The sequence below is a fragment of the Salvelinus alpinus genome, chromosome 17, assembly GCF_045679555.1.
Source record: "Salvelinus alpinus chromosome 17, SLU_Salpinus.1, whole genome shotgun sequence".
Taxonomy (NCBI): Eukaryota; Metazoa; Chordata; class Actinopteri; order Salmoniformes; family Salmonidae; genus Salvelinus; species Salvelinus alpinus.
In genome coordinates, this window is record NC_092102.1 from 8,046,011 (window position 1) to 8,062,220 (window position 16,210).

General features: G+C 47.4%; 1 protein-coding gene across 5 annotated transcripts in view; it reads left to right on the top strand.

The window, feature by feature from the left end:
* LOC139542053 (agrin-like) overlaps window positions 1-16,210 on the top strand; it is a 409,208-nt gene that overhangs the window by 287,003 nt on the left and 105,995 nt on the right. For all 5 annotated transcript variants that reach the window (XM_071347046.1, XM_071347047.1, XM_071347049.1 and 2 more), the window contains 2 exons: window positions 3,755-3,952; window positions 5,287-5,487. In XM_071347046.1, the coding sequence (XP_071203147.1) occupies window positions 3,755-3,952; window positions 5,287-5,487 (399 nt within the window). The remainder of the gene's footprint in view (window positions 1-3,754; window positions 3,953-5,286; window positions 5,488-16,210) is intronic.

The window sequence follows — 16,210 nt, forward strand, 5'->3', positions numbered from 1 at the left end:
ACTTAGCACCTTTTTCCCAGAATGTCCGGATATATTTCTGACACTCACCTATTCTGACCAAATAACTAATCATGAACGTTACTAAAAAATACTTGTTGTACAGCAAATGATAGATACACTAGTTCTTAATGCAATCGCCGTGTTAGAATTCTAAAAATAACTTCATTACGACATACAGCTTACGTTATAGCGACACCGCGCCAAAACTCAAGGCGGAAAACACAACAACACATTTTCGACAGAAATAGGAAATAACATCATAAATGGGTCCTACTTGAGCTTCCATCAGAATCTTGTACAAGTGGTCCTTTGTCCAGAACAATCGTTGTTTGGATTTAGAATGTCCTTTTTCCCTCTCGAATTTGCAAGCAAAACTTGCCAAGTGGCGCGAAGCTCTCCATCGTCAACAAACTCAGAGAACGGAACACGCCAAAACTCCCGAAAAAATTTCATTAATCTGATTAAACTATATTGAAAAAACATACTTTACGATGATATTGTCACATTTATCAAATAAAATCAAAGCCGTCTATAACAAAAGCTTTTCAGAAGCCAATGTGGAAGTCCTTTCCGCGTCTTCCTGAGCAAAGGAAATTGGGGTCCTGTCATTCCAAGCTCTCTCTTTTGACCATAGAAAGAGCTAGAGACCCCATTTCACCTCTCACAGCCTATTGACATCTAGTGGAAGGCGTATGAAGTGCATGTATACTAATAGATTTCAAGCAAACGATTAGGGAGGCCCTGGAACAGAGCCTCGATTTCAGATTTTTCACTTTCTGACAGGAAGTTTGCTGCAAAATGAGTTCTGTTTTACTCACAGATATAATTCAAACGGTTTTAGAAACTTGAGAGTGTTTTCTATCCAATAGTAATAATAATATGCATATTGTACGAGCAAGAATTGAGCACGAGGCCGTTTGAAATGGGCACCTTTTATCCAAGCTACTCAATACTGCCCCTGCAGCCATAAGAAGTTAAAAGATCCTTCACCTGTGATATAGAGACACCGTTGTCCCCAACGGTACTTCCATTGGCTTTGGTCTTTGTCTTGCTAGTAACGTAGGCTACGCTGTTCCTCCTCACAGTTCCAGACAGGGCAGGTTGCAGGGCAGATGGAAACAGCAACTATGAACAGTGATTCAAACAGTCACACTTCCGGGGCAATCCGTGGTCCTATCTGCAAGGGCTGTGGGCTGTGTACAAGCTGCTAAGGAAACCTGGCTAGCGTGACAGCTAGCTAATGTTAGTTAGAAGCTAGGCTAGCGTCTGTGCCAATAAGGGAACAATGAGCTACTAATAATACTACTAGTAATAGAGATGCCTGAGGCCATTTATCAGCCATTAACACAGACTGCCAATAACTTAACCACTGTTAGTCCCCGTGTACAGTTACATCTGCCACCACCAGCACACAGAGAGAGATTACATTTGCCTGGCTTGGCTTACGCTAGCTCTCCGCTTGCTCTACCCCCTGTTTCAACTCGAGTTTCATGTTTAATCCATTGCAGTGTTGTTGGCAGGGGGGCCAATGTGACTCCACTATTATTTCCTCCCTTCCAAATTGGAATCTATGTGCATAAGGATGTATTCCAATGGGAAATATTTGAGCCGGGTGGGCAAACTCAACTGTGTTCATGCTGGCAGCGTTAGGTAGACAGGTCTCGTCGTGGCGCCGCCGGGGGGTAATGAATAGTCTTCATTTAAAAAGGCGAGGAAGAAGCGGGCCTCGCCATGTTTGTGTAATACAGCGCGCGCACACACACACACACACACACACACACACACACACACACACACACACACACACACACACACACACACACACACACACACACACACACACACACACACACACACACACACACACACACACACACACACACAGCACTATGGATGGCAGTGAGTCCACACAGAAACAGGAGTCAGCGAAACAGGGCAATAAAAGTGGCAGGCAGGCAGTGCTTGGCGAGGCCTGCTCAAGGAATGATGATGGTGATCTGGTTTATTCTGGGCTGTTTGCACTGCTTTACACAAGCCTCTTCAAACTCCATTGAGTCATCACCTCCCTCCGTCTCCACTATTATCTAGCTTAATTATCACGGCCTGTTCATATCACTGGCATACTGGGGGGGGGGGGGGGGGGCTTTATAGGGGATGGGAAGTGTGTGTGTTTGCTTTTGTCTCACGTGGGTTTGAATGCAGAGACAACCTGTGTGTGTGTGTGTGTGTGTGTGTGTGTGTGTGTGTGTGTGTGTGTGTGTGTGTGTGTGTGTGTGTGTGTGTGTGTGTGTGTGTGTGTGTGTGTGTGTGTGTGTGTGTGTGTGTGTGTGTGTGTGTGTGTGTGTGTGTGTGTGTGTGTGTGCATGCGGCATATATGCGTGTGTGGCCTATATGCATGGTCATAATTCGATTTTTCTTTTGAAAAAGGGGAAATAGTTATCTTTACTGCTCCGGTGCGGTCCGATAGTGAGAAGTTACATCTTTTATTATTCTGTTGTATTTCCTCCTCCTGAGTGGCGGGTGACCTTGTGCATCTGGCTGGCTGGAAGAGGCAGAGACACGCATGCTAAAAGACCACAGAAGGATATCAGTCGCTCCGAAAGGCACTTTCTATCTATAGATGAGAGGAGAGAGAAGTCATTTAGAACAGGAAAAAAAACGTGTGTTTCACAGTTGCTGCAAACAAGACATACTTTACTAGTTGGCAATTGTAGATCATATAATATGAGAATATAAGCAGGCAACAGAGCGGGAGAGACATGAGAGGAGTGGGGAGGTAGTGAAGTTAAAAGAGGAGAGGAGGGACAGAGTAATAGTAATAGAGCAGGGCACTGGGAGGTCGGCTGGGGACTATTTTATCGGCTGGGCCATTATAGAGCCCTTCACGAAACAAACGTCTCTCTTTCTCTTCATGTTAAAGAACTGCCCCTCCCTGCATCCCTGGTTGTAGCTTGTGTCTCTCGGACTATTATTACTGGTCTGAGAGGATGTGTAACGTTCTGAGGCTGGAGAGGCTCTTTACCTTTTATTTCCCCCACCGTCTGGCTCTCTATCCATCACTCCAAACGTCTGTGTCCTCAAGGCCACTTTTTACAACCTCCCCTCCCCCCGTCAGACACGTCGCCCCACCGCGTTAATGCTGTTAGTGCTAGCTAGCAAGGCCCTATGTATACAACCAATAAGGCAGTCCGGTTTGGTCCGGCTAGCTGGATGTGTCCTGATCAGCCGACACCAACAACCGGCAGCACTGGCTGGAACAGAGGGAACGAGACAGAGCCAGAGGAGGGAGATAAAGAAGGGAGGCCTTTTTTGGGACACGGGCCCTGATAAAGGACGACACTCGCCGTGATTTATAGCCCTTGGGTCCGGCGCGCCGGTGTCACAGTGATGCATTCTCCATCACCGCTGGCTGCCACCTCAACCACATTTTATTTTTTGGGCGCCTGCATTTATATTTTAATCTGGCGGCCTCTTGACATGACCCAGATCATCCACTGAAACGTGTGTAAAGTCTGCAGGCCATCTGGGGGCCTCTTGACCAGCCTTTCGAAGGGGGTAAAAACATGGCATCATGGTAACATCACGGTTGTGGTTCTATCTGTCCCCTCTCTCTTTCTCTTACTCACTAACTCACTCACTAGATTCCCTGACACACATACATACACACACACATTCTCTTTCTCTCCCCATGTTACCCATACTGGTCTTATGTACTCCCTCAGACCCTAACTCTCTCCTACCTGTCTCCCTCCAGACGAGGTGTGTGCCAACTGTTCATTCGGGGCGATCTGCGACGGGCAGTCGGGCAGCTGTGTGTGCCCGCAGGAGTGTGTGGAGTCCCACCAACCGGTGTGCGGCAGCGACGGATCCACCTACGACAGCGAGTGTGAGCTCAATGTGCGCGCCTGTACCAAGCAGCTTGACCTGCGTGTGCTCGCCCAGGGAGAATGCAGTGAGTAATGCTACCACCAAGTGTGTGTGCTGCGTCTGTGTGCCTGTGTGTTCCTACCAGCAGTGTGGTTGTACAAATATACTATATAAACGCAACATGCAACAATTTCAAAGATTTTACTGAGTTACAGTTCACATCAAGAAATCAGTCAATTGAAATAAATAAATTCGGCCCTAATCTATGGATTGGAAACACAGATACTGTTGGTAACAGATCCCTTTTTTTAAAGTAGGGTCGTGGATAAGAAAACCAGTCAGTATCTGGTGTGACCACCATTTGCCTCATGCAGCGTGACACATCTCCTTCGCATAGAGTTGATCAGGCTGTTGATTGTGGAATGTTGTCCCACTCCTCTTCAATGGCTGTGTGAAGTTGCTGGATTGTGGCGGGAACTGGAAAGTGCTGTCGTACACGTCGATCTAGAGCATCTCAAACATGCTCAATGGGTGACCTGGCTGGTGAGTATGCAGGCAATGGAAGAACTGGGACATTTTCAGCTTACAGGAATTGTGTACAGATCCTTGCGTCATGGGTCTGTGCATTATCATGCTGAAACATGAGATGATGGCGGCAGATGAATGGCACGACAATGGGCCTCAGGATTTTGTCACGGTATCTCTGTGCATTCAAAATGATAAAATGCAATTGTGTTCATTGTCTGTAACTTATGCCTGCCCATACCATAACCCCACTGCCACCATGGGGCACTCTGTTCACAACGTTTACATCAGCAAACCGCTCGCCCACACGACACCATACATGTGGTCTGCAGTTGTGAGGCCGGTAGGACGGACTGCCAAATTCTCTAAAACGACGTTGGAGTCGGCTTATGGTAGACACATGAACATTAAATTATCTGGCAACAGCTCTAGTGGACATACCCGCAGTCAGGATGCCAAATGCATGCTCCCTCGAAACTTGAGACATCTATAGCATTGTGTTGTGTGACATTTTAGAGTGGCCTTTTATTGTCCCCAGCACAAGGAGCACCTGTGTAATGATCATGCTGTTTAATCAGCTTCTTGATATGCCACACCTGTCAGGTGGATGGATTATCTTGGCAAAGGAGAAATGCTCACTAACAGGGATGTAAACAAATGTGTGCACAACATTTGAGAGAAATAAGCTTTTTGTGCATATGGAACATTTCTGTGATCTTTTATTTCAGCTCATGAAACATGGGACCAACACTTTACATGTTGCGTTTATATTTCTGTTCAGTGTTTATGTCTTATTAAATTAATGTACCTGTATCTCTGTATTTTAGCAAGCATATTCTTTCTTCATGATTCCACTGCATAGTCACCTACAACCCTTTGTATGTGCGTTTACAGAGACGTGTGGCAGCGCTGTGTGTGCCTGGGGGGCCCAATGCATACAGAACAAGTGCGAGTGCACGCAGTGCCAGGGCCAGGCTTTTTCGCCTGTGTGTGGCAGCGACGGCATGACCTACGACAACACTTGCGAGCTGGGCTTGGCATCCTGCGTCCTCAAGAAGAAGATCGAGGTGGCCAAGCTCGGCAGCTGCGAAGAAGGTAGGCATTAGGAAATATAAACTGTTTTTAATCATATTTCTTTCCATTGACTTTTGTCATTGTCCACTTTGTTTTGGTAGCTACTGTTGATAGCTGGTGATGTTGATCAATCCCTATTGATACTGTAAGTATCTCCCATTGTCAGGAAAAAACAAAACTTGTGGTCACTACTGATCGGGAAGAGAAAATCGAAACTATGAGACAGAGAGTGCTTTTTAAACATGACTTACTTCATAAGTAGCAGCCTAGTTCACAATGTAAATCCTTTGTGGAGCTGCTCTCCTCTGTCCTACTAGCACTGTTCCAGAGGGTCTAGTGCTCCCCTCTGTGACAATCAGCTCTCTCTCGGTTTCTTTGTCACCGTATGGTTGTCATGCAGACAACGTCAGCGATAGTCCCTCGTGGCCAGACGTAGTCACTGTCACCGAGACTATCGGCATCGTCTGAGGAAGTGTGAACGCGGAGCAGGTTTCACTTGCCAGAAATTATGAGAGATATGGAGAGGGGGAAAATAGACAGGGGGAGAGATGGAGAGGGGGAGAGGTGGTTAGGGAGAAAATTGAGAGATGGTGAGTTGGAAAAAGGGGGAGATAGAGATATAAGGGTGGCCGGGTAGAGAAAGAGCTAGATGGAGGGACTGAGAGATGGACAGAGGGAGGAAGGGGGTAAATGGGTGAGAGTAGTCTGTCCTGGGTTTTTTCTCTCTCTCACTGAGCCATTATCTACTCTACTGTATACGGGCAGCTCTGCTCGCCAGCTCTTACCCCCGAGCTGGTTGTGGTCGATTTAAAATAATCTAATTGACTGAATTGAGTAACATTTTGTATGTGTAGCAGAAAGAAATGTGCCATGATACACAGACACTGCACATATAGTACACACGTGCGCACCCAAACACACTGTCCCCCATATCATCATTATAATCACAAGCAGCACCTATAGTATATACACACACATTCAGAGACACACACTGCCCCATAGCATCATTATATGCACAAGCAGTACCTATAGTATATGCACACACATTCAGAGACACACACTGCCCCATATCATCATTATAATCACAAGCAGCACCTATAGTATATACACACACATTCAGAGACACATACAAACACACTGCCACATATCATCATTATAATCACAAGCAGCACCTATAGTATATACACACACACACACACACACACACACACACACACACACACACACACACACACACTGCCCCATAGCATCATTATAATCACAAGCAGCACCTATAGTATATACACACACATTCAGAGAGACACACACACACACACACACACACACACACTGCCCCATAGCATCATTATAATCACAAGCAGCACCTATAGTATATACACACACATTCAGAGACACACACAAACACACTGCCCCATACCATCATTATACGCACAAGCAGCACCTATAGTATATACACACACACACACTCAGACACACACACTGTGCCCCATATCGTTTTTCCATGCCTTGTCACCGTTCCTCTTGCCCCTGGAATAGATAACTAACCCACAACCGTCATTTCAACTAGAAGCCAGGGCTTTGTTCATGGGGTAGTAGCTTAGTACCGGCAGAATTCTCCAACTCCGGCGAATTGAATGAGTGATTTATTTGTTTATTTAGACCCAACTTAAAAATCATATTCATTAGTCACAAGGAGAAATGGAAGTGTTAACTCCCCATTTTATTTAGTGGTAATGAAAAATGACAGTGTCCCCACTGTTGGCTGTACGGGGGAATTTATCACCTGTTTAATTTCACACTCGACTAGGCCCGGGCTCAGCTTCATTGTCGACACTGACAAAGTGGCAGGTTAGCATAGTGCATCACCTTGGGGTCCCGGCCCATTTTAATTGAATACACATTTACTAAACAGGATTATGGGTGAGGATATCACACGGTGATGCACTATCCACCCACCAATATGGAGTGAAAAAGAGAAAAGAGCTCGTCAAAAGAAGATCAGGGGCTTTATCCTCCTTCGCAGCATCCATCCATAACCAGCGCTTGTATCTATCTATCCAGCCTAGAAACTTTACCTTTTTCTTTCTCTCTCTCTTCTCCCTGCCACTCCATCCTTCTTTATGTAGCGGGGGTTTATTTGGATTCACATCCTTCAGCAGCAGTCTGTCTGAGGGGCTGACAAATGGTGCGAAAACAAATACAAGTCCGGAGCAACAAGCCACCAGCGTGTCTGGACTGACCAAGGCCACACTGTTTTCGATCCCCCCTAATACACTTCAAAGCACACACACAGACGTATGAAGTAGTGGGGGGAAGTCTCTATAGTTACATACAGTGGTGGAAAAAGTACACAATTGTCAAAATTGAGTCAAAGTTTTAAGATACCTTAAAAGAAAATGAAAGTAAAAAGTAGAAGAGACCCAGTAAAAGTCTAAAAGTATTTGGTTTTAAATATACATAAGTATCAAAAGTAAATGTAACTGCTGAAACATACTTACAGTTGAAGTCGGAAGTTTACATACATTTAGGTTGGAGTCATTAAAACTTGTTAGTTTTGGCAAGTCAGTTAGGACATCTACTTTGTGCATGACACAAGTAATTTTTCCAACAATTGTTTACAGACAGATTATTTCACTGTATCACAATTCCAGTGGGTCAGAAGTTTACATACACTAAGTTGACTGCATTTTAACAGCTTGGTAAATTCCAGAAAATTATGCCATGGCTTCAGAAGTTTCTGATAGGCTAATTGACATCATTTGAGTCAATTGGAGGTGTACCTGTGGATGTATTTCAAGGCCTACCTTCAAACTCAGTGCCTCTTTGCTTGACATCATGGGAAAATCTAAAGAAATCAGCCAAGACCTCAGAAAAAAATTGTAGACCTCCACAAGTCTGGTTTATCCTTGGGAGCAATTTCCAAATGCCTTAAGGTGCACGTTCATCTGTACAAACAATAGTACGCAAGTATAAACACCATGTGACCACACAGCAATCATACCGCTCAGGAAGGAGACACGTTCTGTCTCCTAGAATGGAATGTACTTTGGTGCGAAAAGTGCAAATCAATCCCAGAACAACAGCAAAGGACCTTGTGAAGATGCTAGAGGAAACAGGTACAAAAGTATCTATATCCACAGTAAAACGAGTCCGATATCGACATAACCTGAAATGCCGCTCAGCAAGGAAGAAGCCATTGCTCCAAAACCGTCATAAAAAAGCCAGACTATGGTTTGCAACTGCACATGGGAACAAAGATCGTACTTTTTTGGAGAAATGTCCTCTGGTCTGATGAAACAAAAATAGAACAGTTTGGCCACAATGACGATCGGTATGTTTGGAGGAAAAAGGGGGAGGCTTGCAAGCCGAAGAACACCATCCCAACCTGGAAGCACGGGGGTGGCAGCATCATATTGTGGGGGTGCTTTGCTGCAGGAGGGACTGGTGCACTTCATAAAATAGAAGGCTACATGAGGAAGGAAAATGATGTGGATATATTGAAGCAACATTTCAAGACATCAGTCAGGAAGTTAAAGCTTGGTCGCACATGGGTCTTCCAAATAGACAATGACCTCAAGCATTCTTCCAAAGTTGTGGCAAAATGGCTCAAGGACAACAAAGTCAAGGTATTGGAGTGGCCATCACAAAGCCCTGGCCTCAATCCTATAGAAAAGTTGTGGGCAGAACTGAAATAGCATGTGCGAGCAAGGAGGCCTAGAAACCTGACTCAGTTACACCAGCTCTGTCAGGAGGATTGGGCCAAAATTCACCCAACTTATTGTGGGAAGCTTGTGGAAGGCTACCCGAAACGTTTGACCCAAGTTAAACAATTTAAAGGCAATGCTACCAAATACTAATTAAGTGTGTGTAAACTTCTGACCCACTGGGAATGTGATGAAGGAAATAAAAGCTTAAATAAATCATTCTCTCTACTATTATTCTGACATTTCACATTCTTAAAATAAAGTGGTGATCCTAACTGACCTAAGACAGGGAAGTTTTACTAGGATTAAATGTCAGGAATTGTGAAAACCTGAGTTTAAATGTATTTGGCTAAGGTGTATGTAAACTTCCAACTTCAACTGTAAGTATCAAAAGTGAAAGTTTTAATCATTTAAAGCTCCTTATATAAAGCAATCCAGACAGCACCAATTTTCAAATTTATTTACGGATAGCAAGGGACACGTTCCAACACTCAGACATAATATACTAATGAAGCATGGGGTTAGGGAGTCCGCTAGATCAGAGACAGTAGGGATGACCAGGGATGTTCTCATTTACATTTACATTTAAGTCATTTAGCAGACGCTCTTATCCAGAGCGACTTACAAATTGGTGCATTCACCTTATGATATCCAGTGGAACAACCACTTTACAATAGTGCATCTAACTCTTTTAAGGGGGGGGAGGTTAGAAGGATTACTTTATCCTATCCTAGGTATTCCTTAAAGAGGTGGGGTTTCAGGTGTCTCCGGAAGGTGGTGATTGACTCCGCTGACCTGGCGTCGTGAGGGAGTTCGTTCCACCATTGGGGTGCCAGAGCAGCGAACAGTTTTGACTGGGCTGAGCGGGAACTGTACTTCCTCAGAGGTAGGGAGGCGAGCAGGCCAGAGGTGGATGAACGCAGTGCCCTTGTTTGGGTGTAGGGCCTGATCAGAGCCTGAAGGTACGGAGGTGCCGTTCCCCTCACAGCTCCGTAGGCAAGCACCATGGTCTTGTAGCGGATGCGAGCTTCAACTGGAAGCCAGTGGAGAGAGCGGAGGAGCGGGGTGACGTGAGAGAACTTGGGAAAGTTGAACACCAGACGGGCTGCGGCGTTCTGGATGAGTTGTAGGGGTTTAATGGCACAGGCAGGGAGCCCAGCCAACAGCGAGTTGCAGTAATCCAGACGGGAGATGACAAGTGCCTGGATTAGGACCTGCGCCGCTTCCTGCGTGAGGCAGGGTCGTACTCTGCGAATGTTGTAGAGCATGAACCTACAGGAACGGGTCACCGCCTTGATGTTAGTTGAGAACGACAGGGTGTTGTCCAGGATCACGCCAAGGTTCTTAGCACTCTGGGAGGAGGACACAATGGAGTTGTCAACCGTGATGGCGAGATCATGGAATCATTCTCTTGATAAGTGTTTGATTTAGACTATTTTCCTGTCCTGCTAAGCATTCAAAAACATTACTTTTGGGTGTCAGGGAAAATGTATGGAGTAATAAGTACCAAATTTTCTTTAGGAATGTAGTGAAGTAAAAGTAATCAAAAATATAAATAGTAAAGTTGAGAACAGATACCCCCCAAAAATGCTTAAGTAGTACTTTCAAGTATTTCTACACCACTGGTTTCATATCGGGATATTACTTTTATAAATTATTTTTCTCCCCAATTTCTTGGTATCCAATTGGTAGTTACAGTCTTGTCTCATCGCTGCAACTCCCATACGGACTTGGGAGAGGCGAAGGTCGAGAGCCGTGCGTCCTCCGAAACACAACCAAGCCAAGCTGCACTGCTTCTTGACACAACGCCCGCTTAACTCGGAAGCCAGCCGCACCAATGTGTCAGAGGAAACACTGTACACCTGGTGACCGTGTCAGCGTGGATTGCGCCACAGGAGTCACTAATGCGTGATGGGACAAGAACATCCCTGCCGGCCAAACCCTCCCCTAACCCGGATGACGCTAGGCCAATTGTGCACCGCCCCATGGTTTTCCCAGTCACGGCTGGCTGCGACAGAGCCTGGACTCAAACCAGGATCTCTAGTGGCACAACTGCGATGCAGTGCCTTAGACCACTGCTCCACTCGGGAGGCCCTGGATATTACTTTTGACGATATACTATATAATATTGACAATATCGCAATATCTTTGAGCTAGTTGGCTGTAACTGCACCAAAACTCCAGTATTTTTCCTTTATAGCTTGTTCTCCATCTTATTTTAGGTTATAGACTGTTCTCTCTGCTTCCACACGGCAAGCGGTACCGGAGTGCCAAGTCTAGGTCCAAGAGGCTTCTAAACAGCATCTACCCCCTAGCTATAAGACTACTGAACATCTAATCAAATGGCTACCCAGACTACTTACTGTCAAGGTTGTGCGCTACTGGTGGAGAAGTCAGGTGCAGGTTAGCAGAGAGTTGTGAACAGGCGCACACTTTATTTAGGCAGATGCAAATAAAACAGACAGACGCCACTGCGTCAAAACCTCCAGCCAAAGGTAAAAAGTGCAAGGCGCGAAACAGTCACAAAAATAAGCAAATGTTTAACAATTAAACATCCTTCGTGAAATACCACGGAATGCAGGGGAAAAACCAGCCTGGCGCGTAACACTAAACACGTAACAAAAACAATTTGTTTTTGTAGCGATGGCTAGAAAGCCGGTGACGTCGACCGCCGCCCGAACAAGGAGAGTAGCCGACTTCAGCGGAAGTCGTGACACTTACATTGCCCCCCCTTTTACGCTGCTGCTTGTCAGGACCCGGTGCGAGAAACAGTCACTAATAATTGGCAGAACCCAGAAGATGAGGCAGACACAGCAGTACTAGAGATGGTGGTTTAATAAAAAATAGATATCTTCCAAAATACAAAAGAAAATCCACAAAGTGGTAAAAACAGCAAGGGAAAAAACAAACCTCAAAAGACCAATCCAAAAATACACGAGAACAAAACCAGAGAACCTCTGGAAAATCCAACAAGAGAAAAATGTTCAAAGGCTGGGGCTGGGTGCTAACATACAAACACTGAGCAAGGAACAGAGGAACACACAGGGTTTAAATACTAACAAGGGAATGACTTACAGGTGCAAACAATAATTAGGGCAAGAAAAACAAAAGGTACAAAAAAGGTGCAAGGGGGACATCTAGTGAACAAAACCAAACAGTCCTGGCCAAAACCTGACAGAATCCCCCCCCTAGGAACGGCTCCTGACGTTCCTACCAGCCTTCTCAGGGTGGAGGACCCTGAACTGACGAATGAGGTCAGGGTCCAGTATGTCCTTGGCAGGAACCCAGGAGCGCTCCTCGGGACCGTAGCCTTCCCAGTCCACCAGATACTGCCAGGACCGCTGCACCCGGCGGGAATCCAGTATCCGGTGGACGGTATAAGCCGACTGGCCTCCGATGACACGGGGCGGAGGGGGAGGTCTGCCTGCCGGGATAAGGGGAGAAAAAACAACAGGTTTTAATAAAGAAATGTGAAATGTGGGATTGATTTTAAGGGATCTGGGTAAGTGCAGGCGAAAAGTAACGGGATTGACTCTCCTGGCAATCTTAAAGGGACCGATGAATCTCTGGGACAGCTTGCGAGACTCCACCCTTAGCGGTAAGTCTTTAGTTGAGAGCCATACTCTCTGGCCGGGGTACAGGGTAGGACCGGGACGGCGACGTCTGTTGGCTTGTCGCTGGTACTGCTGTGAGGAACGCAGAAGATTAAGACGGGCCTTCTTCCACGTAAGCCGACAGCGTCTGATGAACCTCGAGGCTGAAGGCACTCTGACTTCTGCCTCCTGGTCCGGGAACAATAGCGGAGCATAGCCAAACTGACACTCATGCGGAGACATACCAGTGGAGGAGGAGCACAAGGTGTTGTGCGCGTACTCGGCCCAAACAATGAAGGATGACCATGTGGACGGGTTGTTGGAAACCATACATCTGAGGGTGGTTTCCAGCTCCTGATTCATCCTCTCAGTTTGGCCGTTGGACTCCGGATGGTACCCTGAAGATAAACTGGCCGTGGCCCCTATGAGTTGGCAGAAGGCCTTCCAAAACCTTGAGGCGAACTGGGGACCTCTGTCGGAAACCATATCTTGCGGGATACCAAAGACTCGGAACACATGGTTAATCACCAACTCAGCTGTTTCCTTGGCAGAAGGTAACTTAGTCAAGGGAACGAATCTGGCCGCCTTAGAAAACCTGTCGATGATGACTAGGATAGTAGTATTACCATGGGACGGAGGAAGGCCAGTAATAAAGTCAAATGAGATATGGGACCAGGGTCGGTGGGGAATAGATAGAGGTTGAAGGAGTCCTTGAGGGCGGAGGTGAGAAGATTTGCCCTGGCAGCACACGGAACAGGCCTTGACGAAAGTGGCAACGTCTTCTTTTATGGTGGGCCACCAGAACTTACGCTGGATGAACTCCAAGGTGCGACCTACGCCCGGGTGACAGGTGAGGCGAGAGGAGTGCCCCCACAGAAGGACTTGGGACCTTGCTGCCTTGGGAACAAACAACCGATTAGCAGGACCTCCTCCAGGGCCCGGTTCGATGGCTTGGGCTTGTTTCACGGTATCCTCCACTTGCCACGAGATCGGAGCCACGATCTTAGCGGCCGGAAGGACAGTCATGTCAGTATCTTCTCGAATGGCAGGAGAGTAGATTCGTGACAAGGCATCCGGTTTGAGATTCTTCGACCCGGGTCTATAGGTGAGAATAAACTGGAATCGGCTGAAGATAAGAGACCATCGAGCTTGTCTGGAGTTCAACCGCTTCGCCTGCTGGATATACTCCAGATTTTTGTGGTCCGTAAGCACTTGAAACGGTTGAGAAGCCCCCTCGAGCCAGTGTCTCCATTCCTTCAATGCCATCTTAACCGCTAGGAGCTCACGATCCCCCACATCGTAATTCCTCTCGGCCGGGGTAAGCCGGTGAGAGAAGAAGGCGCAAGGATGAAGCCTCTTGTCTTCACCCCTCTGAGACAGGACAGCTCCAACACCCACCTCTGATGCGTCTACCTCCACCACAAAAGGTTCATCCGCCGTCGGTAGTGTCAGGATGGGAGCAGAGAGGATGCGCTGCTTGAGTCCTTGGAAGGCCGTCTCAGCTTCTCTTCCCCACAGAAACCTTGTGTTGCCACCCTTGGTTAACGCTGAGAGAGGGGCTGCCACCGAGCTGAAGTTCTTGATGAACTTGCGGTAGAAGTTAGTGAAGCCCAGGAAACGCTGAACTTCCTTAACGGACTTGGGGGTGGGCCAATCTGCTACCGCCCCTACCTTCTTGGGATCCATCTAGACTCGACCGGGTTCCACTACAAATCCCAGGAATTGTACTCGAGAGGAATGGAATTCACACTTTTCAGGCTTAACGTACAAATGGCTGTCTAGAAGGCGTTTGAGCACTTGTCTGACATGCTTAGTGTGTTCTTGAAGGGAGCTCGAAAAGATGAGGATGTCATCCAAGTAAACAAACACGAAAATGTTAAGCATATCCCTAAGCACATCGTTTATGAGCGCTTGGAACACAGCCGGGGCGTTGGTCAGGCCGAAGGGCATCACCAAGTATTCGTAGTGACCAGTAGGCGTGTTGAAAGCGGTCTTCCACTCGTCACCGGGTTTGATCCGCACAAGATGGTATGCGTTCCGCAGGTCAAGCTTAGTGAAGACCACTGCTTCCTGGAGCAGCTCAAAGGCTGTGGCCATAAGGGGTAGCGGGTAGCGGTTACGGACGGTTATGGCATTAAGTCCCCGGTAGTCGATGCAAGGACGTAATCCCCCGTCTTTTTTGGCCACAAAGAAAAACCCTGCTCCCGCCGGCGAGGTGGATGGACGCATGAGGCCTGCTGCCAGAGAGTCCTTGATGTAGGTATCCATAGCAGCTCATTCGGGAGGAGATAGGGAAAAGATCCGACCCCTGGGAGGGCAGGTGCCCGGAAACAGGTCGATGGGGCAATCGTAAGGTCTATGGGGTGGTAGTTTGGTGGCCCTCTGTTTGCTAAATACCGGTTTGAGGTCATGGTAACACTCGGGAACTCGGGACAGGTCGATGGATTCTAGAGACTCGGGAGGGGAACTTGGGAAGATACAAGTGGCTTGGCACGTAGGACCCCACTGCTTGATAGTGCCCACAGACCAGTCGATGTGAGGGTTATGGCTGTGAAGCCAGGGATATCCAAGGACGAGAGGGAACTCGGAACACGAGGTCAGATGAAAGTTCATCACTTCCTGGTGTTGGGAAACTGAAAGTCGCAAGGGGGTAGTGACACGAGTGACAAGTCCAGATCCCAAAGGGCTTCCATCCAACGTAGTAACCCTTATGGGGTCACTTAGAGGTTCAGAGGGAACGCCATTTTCCTTCGCCCAGACACCATCCATGAAGTTACCTGCGGCTCCAGAGTCTACCAAGGCTTGAAGGGGAAGCTCGTGGTTGTCCCAGGAAAGGGTAACTGGAATGAGCAGGCGGGAGTTGGATGGATGGGAGGAGGTTATGTTTCCCGTTACAGTCCTCCCAGGCCTGCACGGGAGAGTGCGTTTTCCCTGGAGCCCGGGACACGTGGAGAGGAAATGGCCCGGTTTGCCGCAATATAGACAGCATCGCTCCCTCATCCGGCGGTCTCTCTCAGCCTGGGAGATGCGTCCAACCTGCATGGGTTCCGGTGGAGTCAGCGAGGATAAAGGTGGAGACTCGGAGCTGGGACCGATAGGAGCTAGGGTGAGAGATCTACGGTTGAGCTCTCTCTCTCTCAGACGCTGGTCTATGCGTGAAGCCAACTTGATCAGGGACTCGAGGTTGTCTGGTGGTTCCCGAGTGGCCAGTTCATCTTGGATGGTGTCGGAAAGACCCTTCAAAAAGCACACTGTGAGCGCCTCGTCGTTCCAGCCACTCGCTGCTGCCACCGTGTGGAACTGGATGGCATAGTCCGTCACGCTGCGCCGACCTTGGCGGAGAGTCAGGAGCTGTTTGGCTGAGTCAGGACCGCTGGTAGGACCTTGAAACACTCGCTTGAATTCTTCAGCAAAGGTAGAGTAGCTGGCACAGCAGGGACTTTGGGC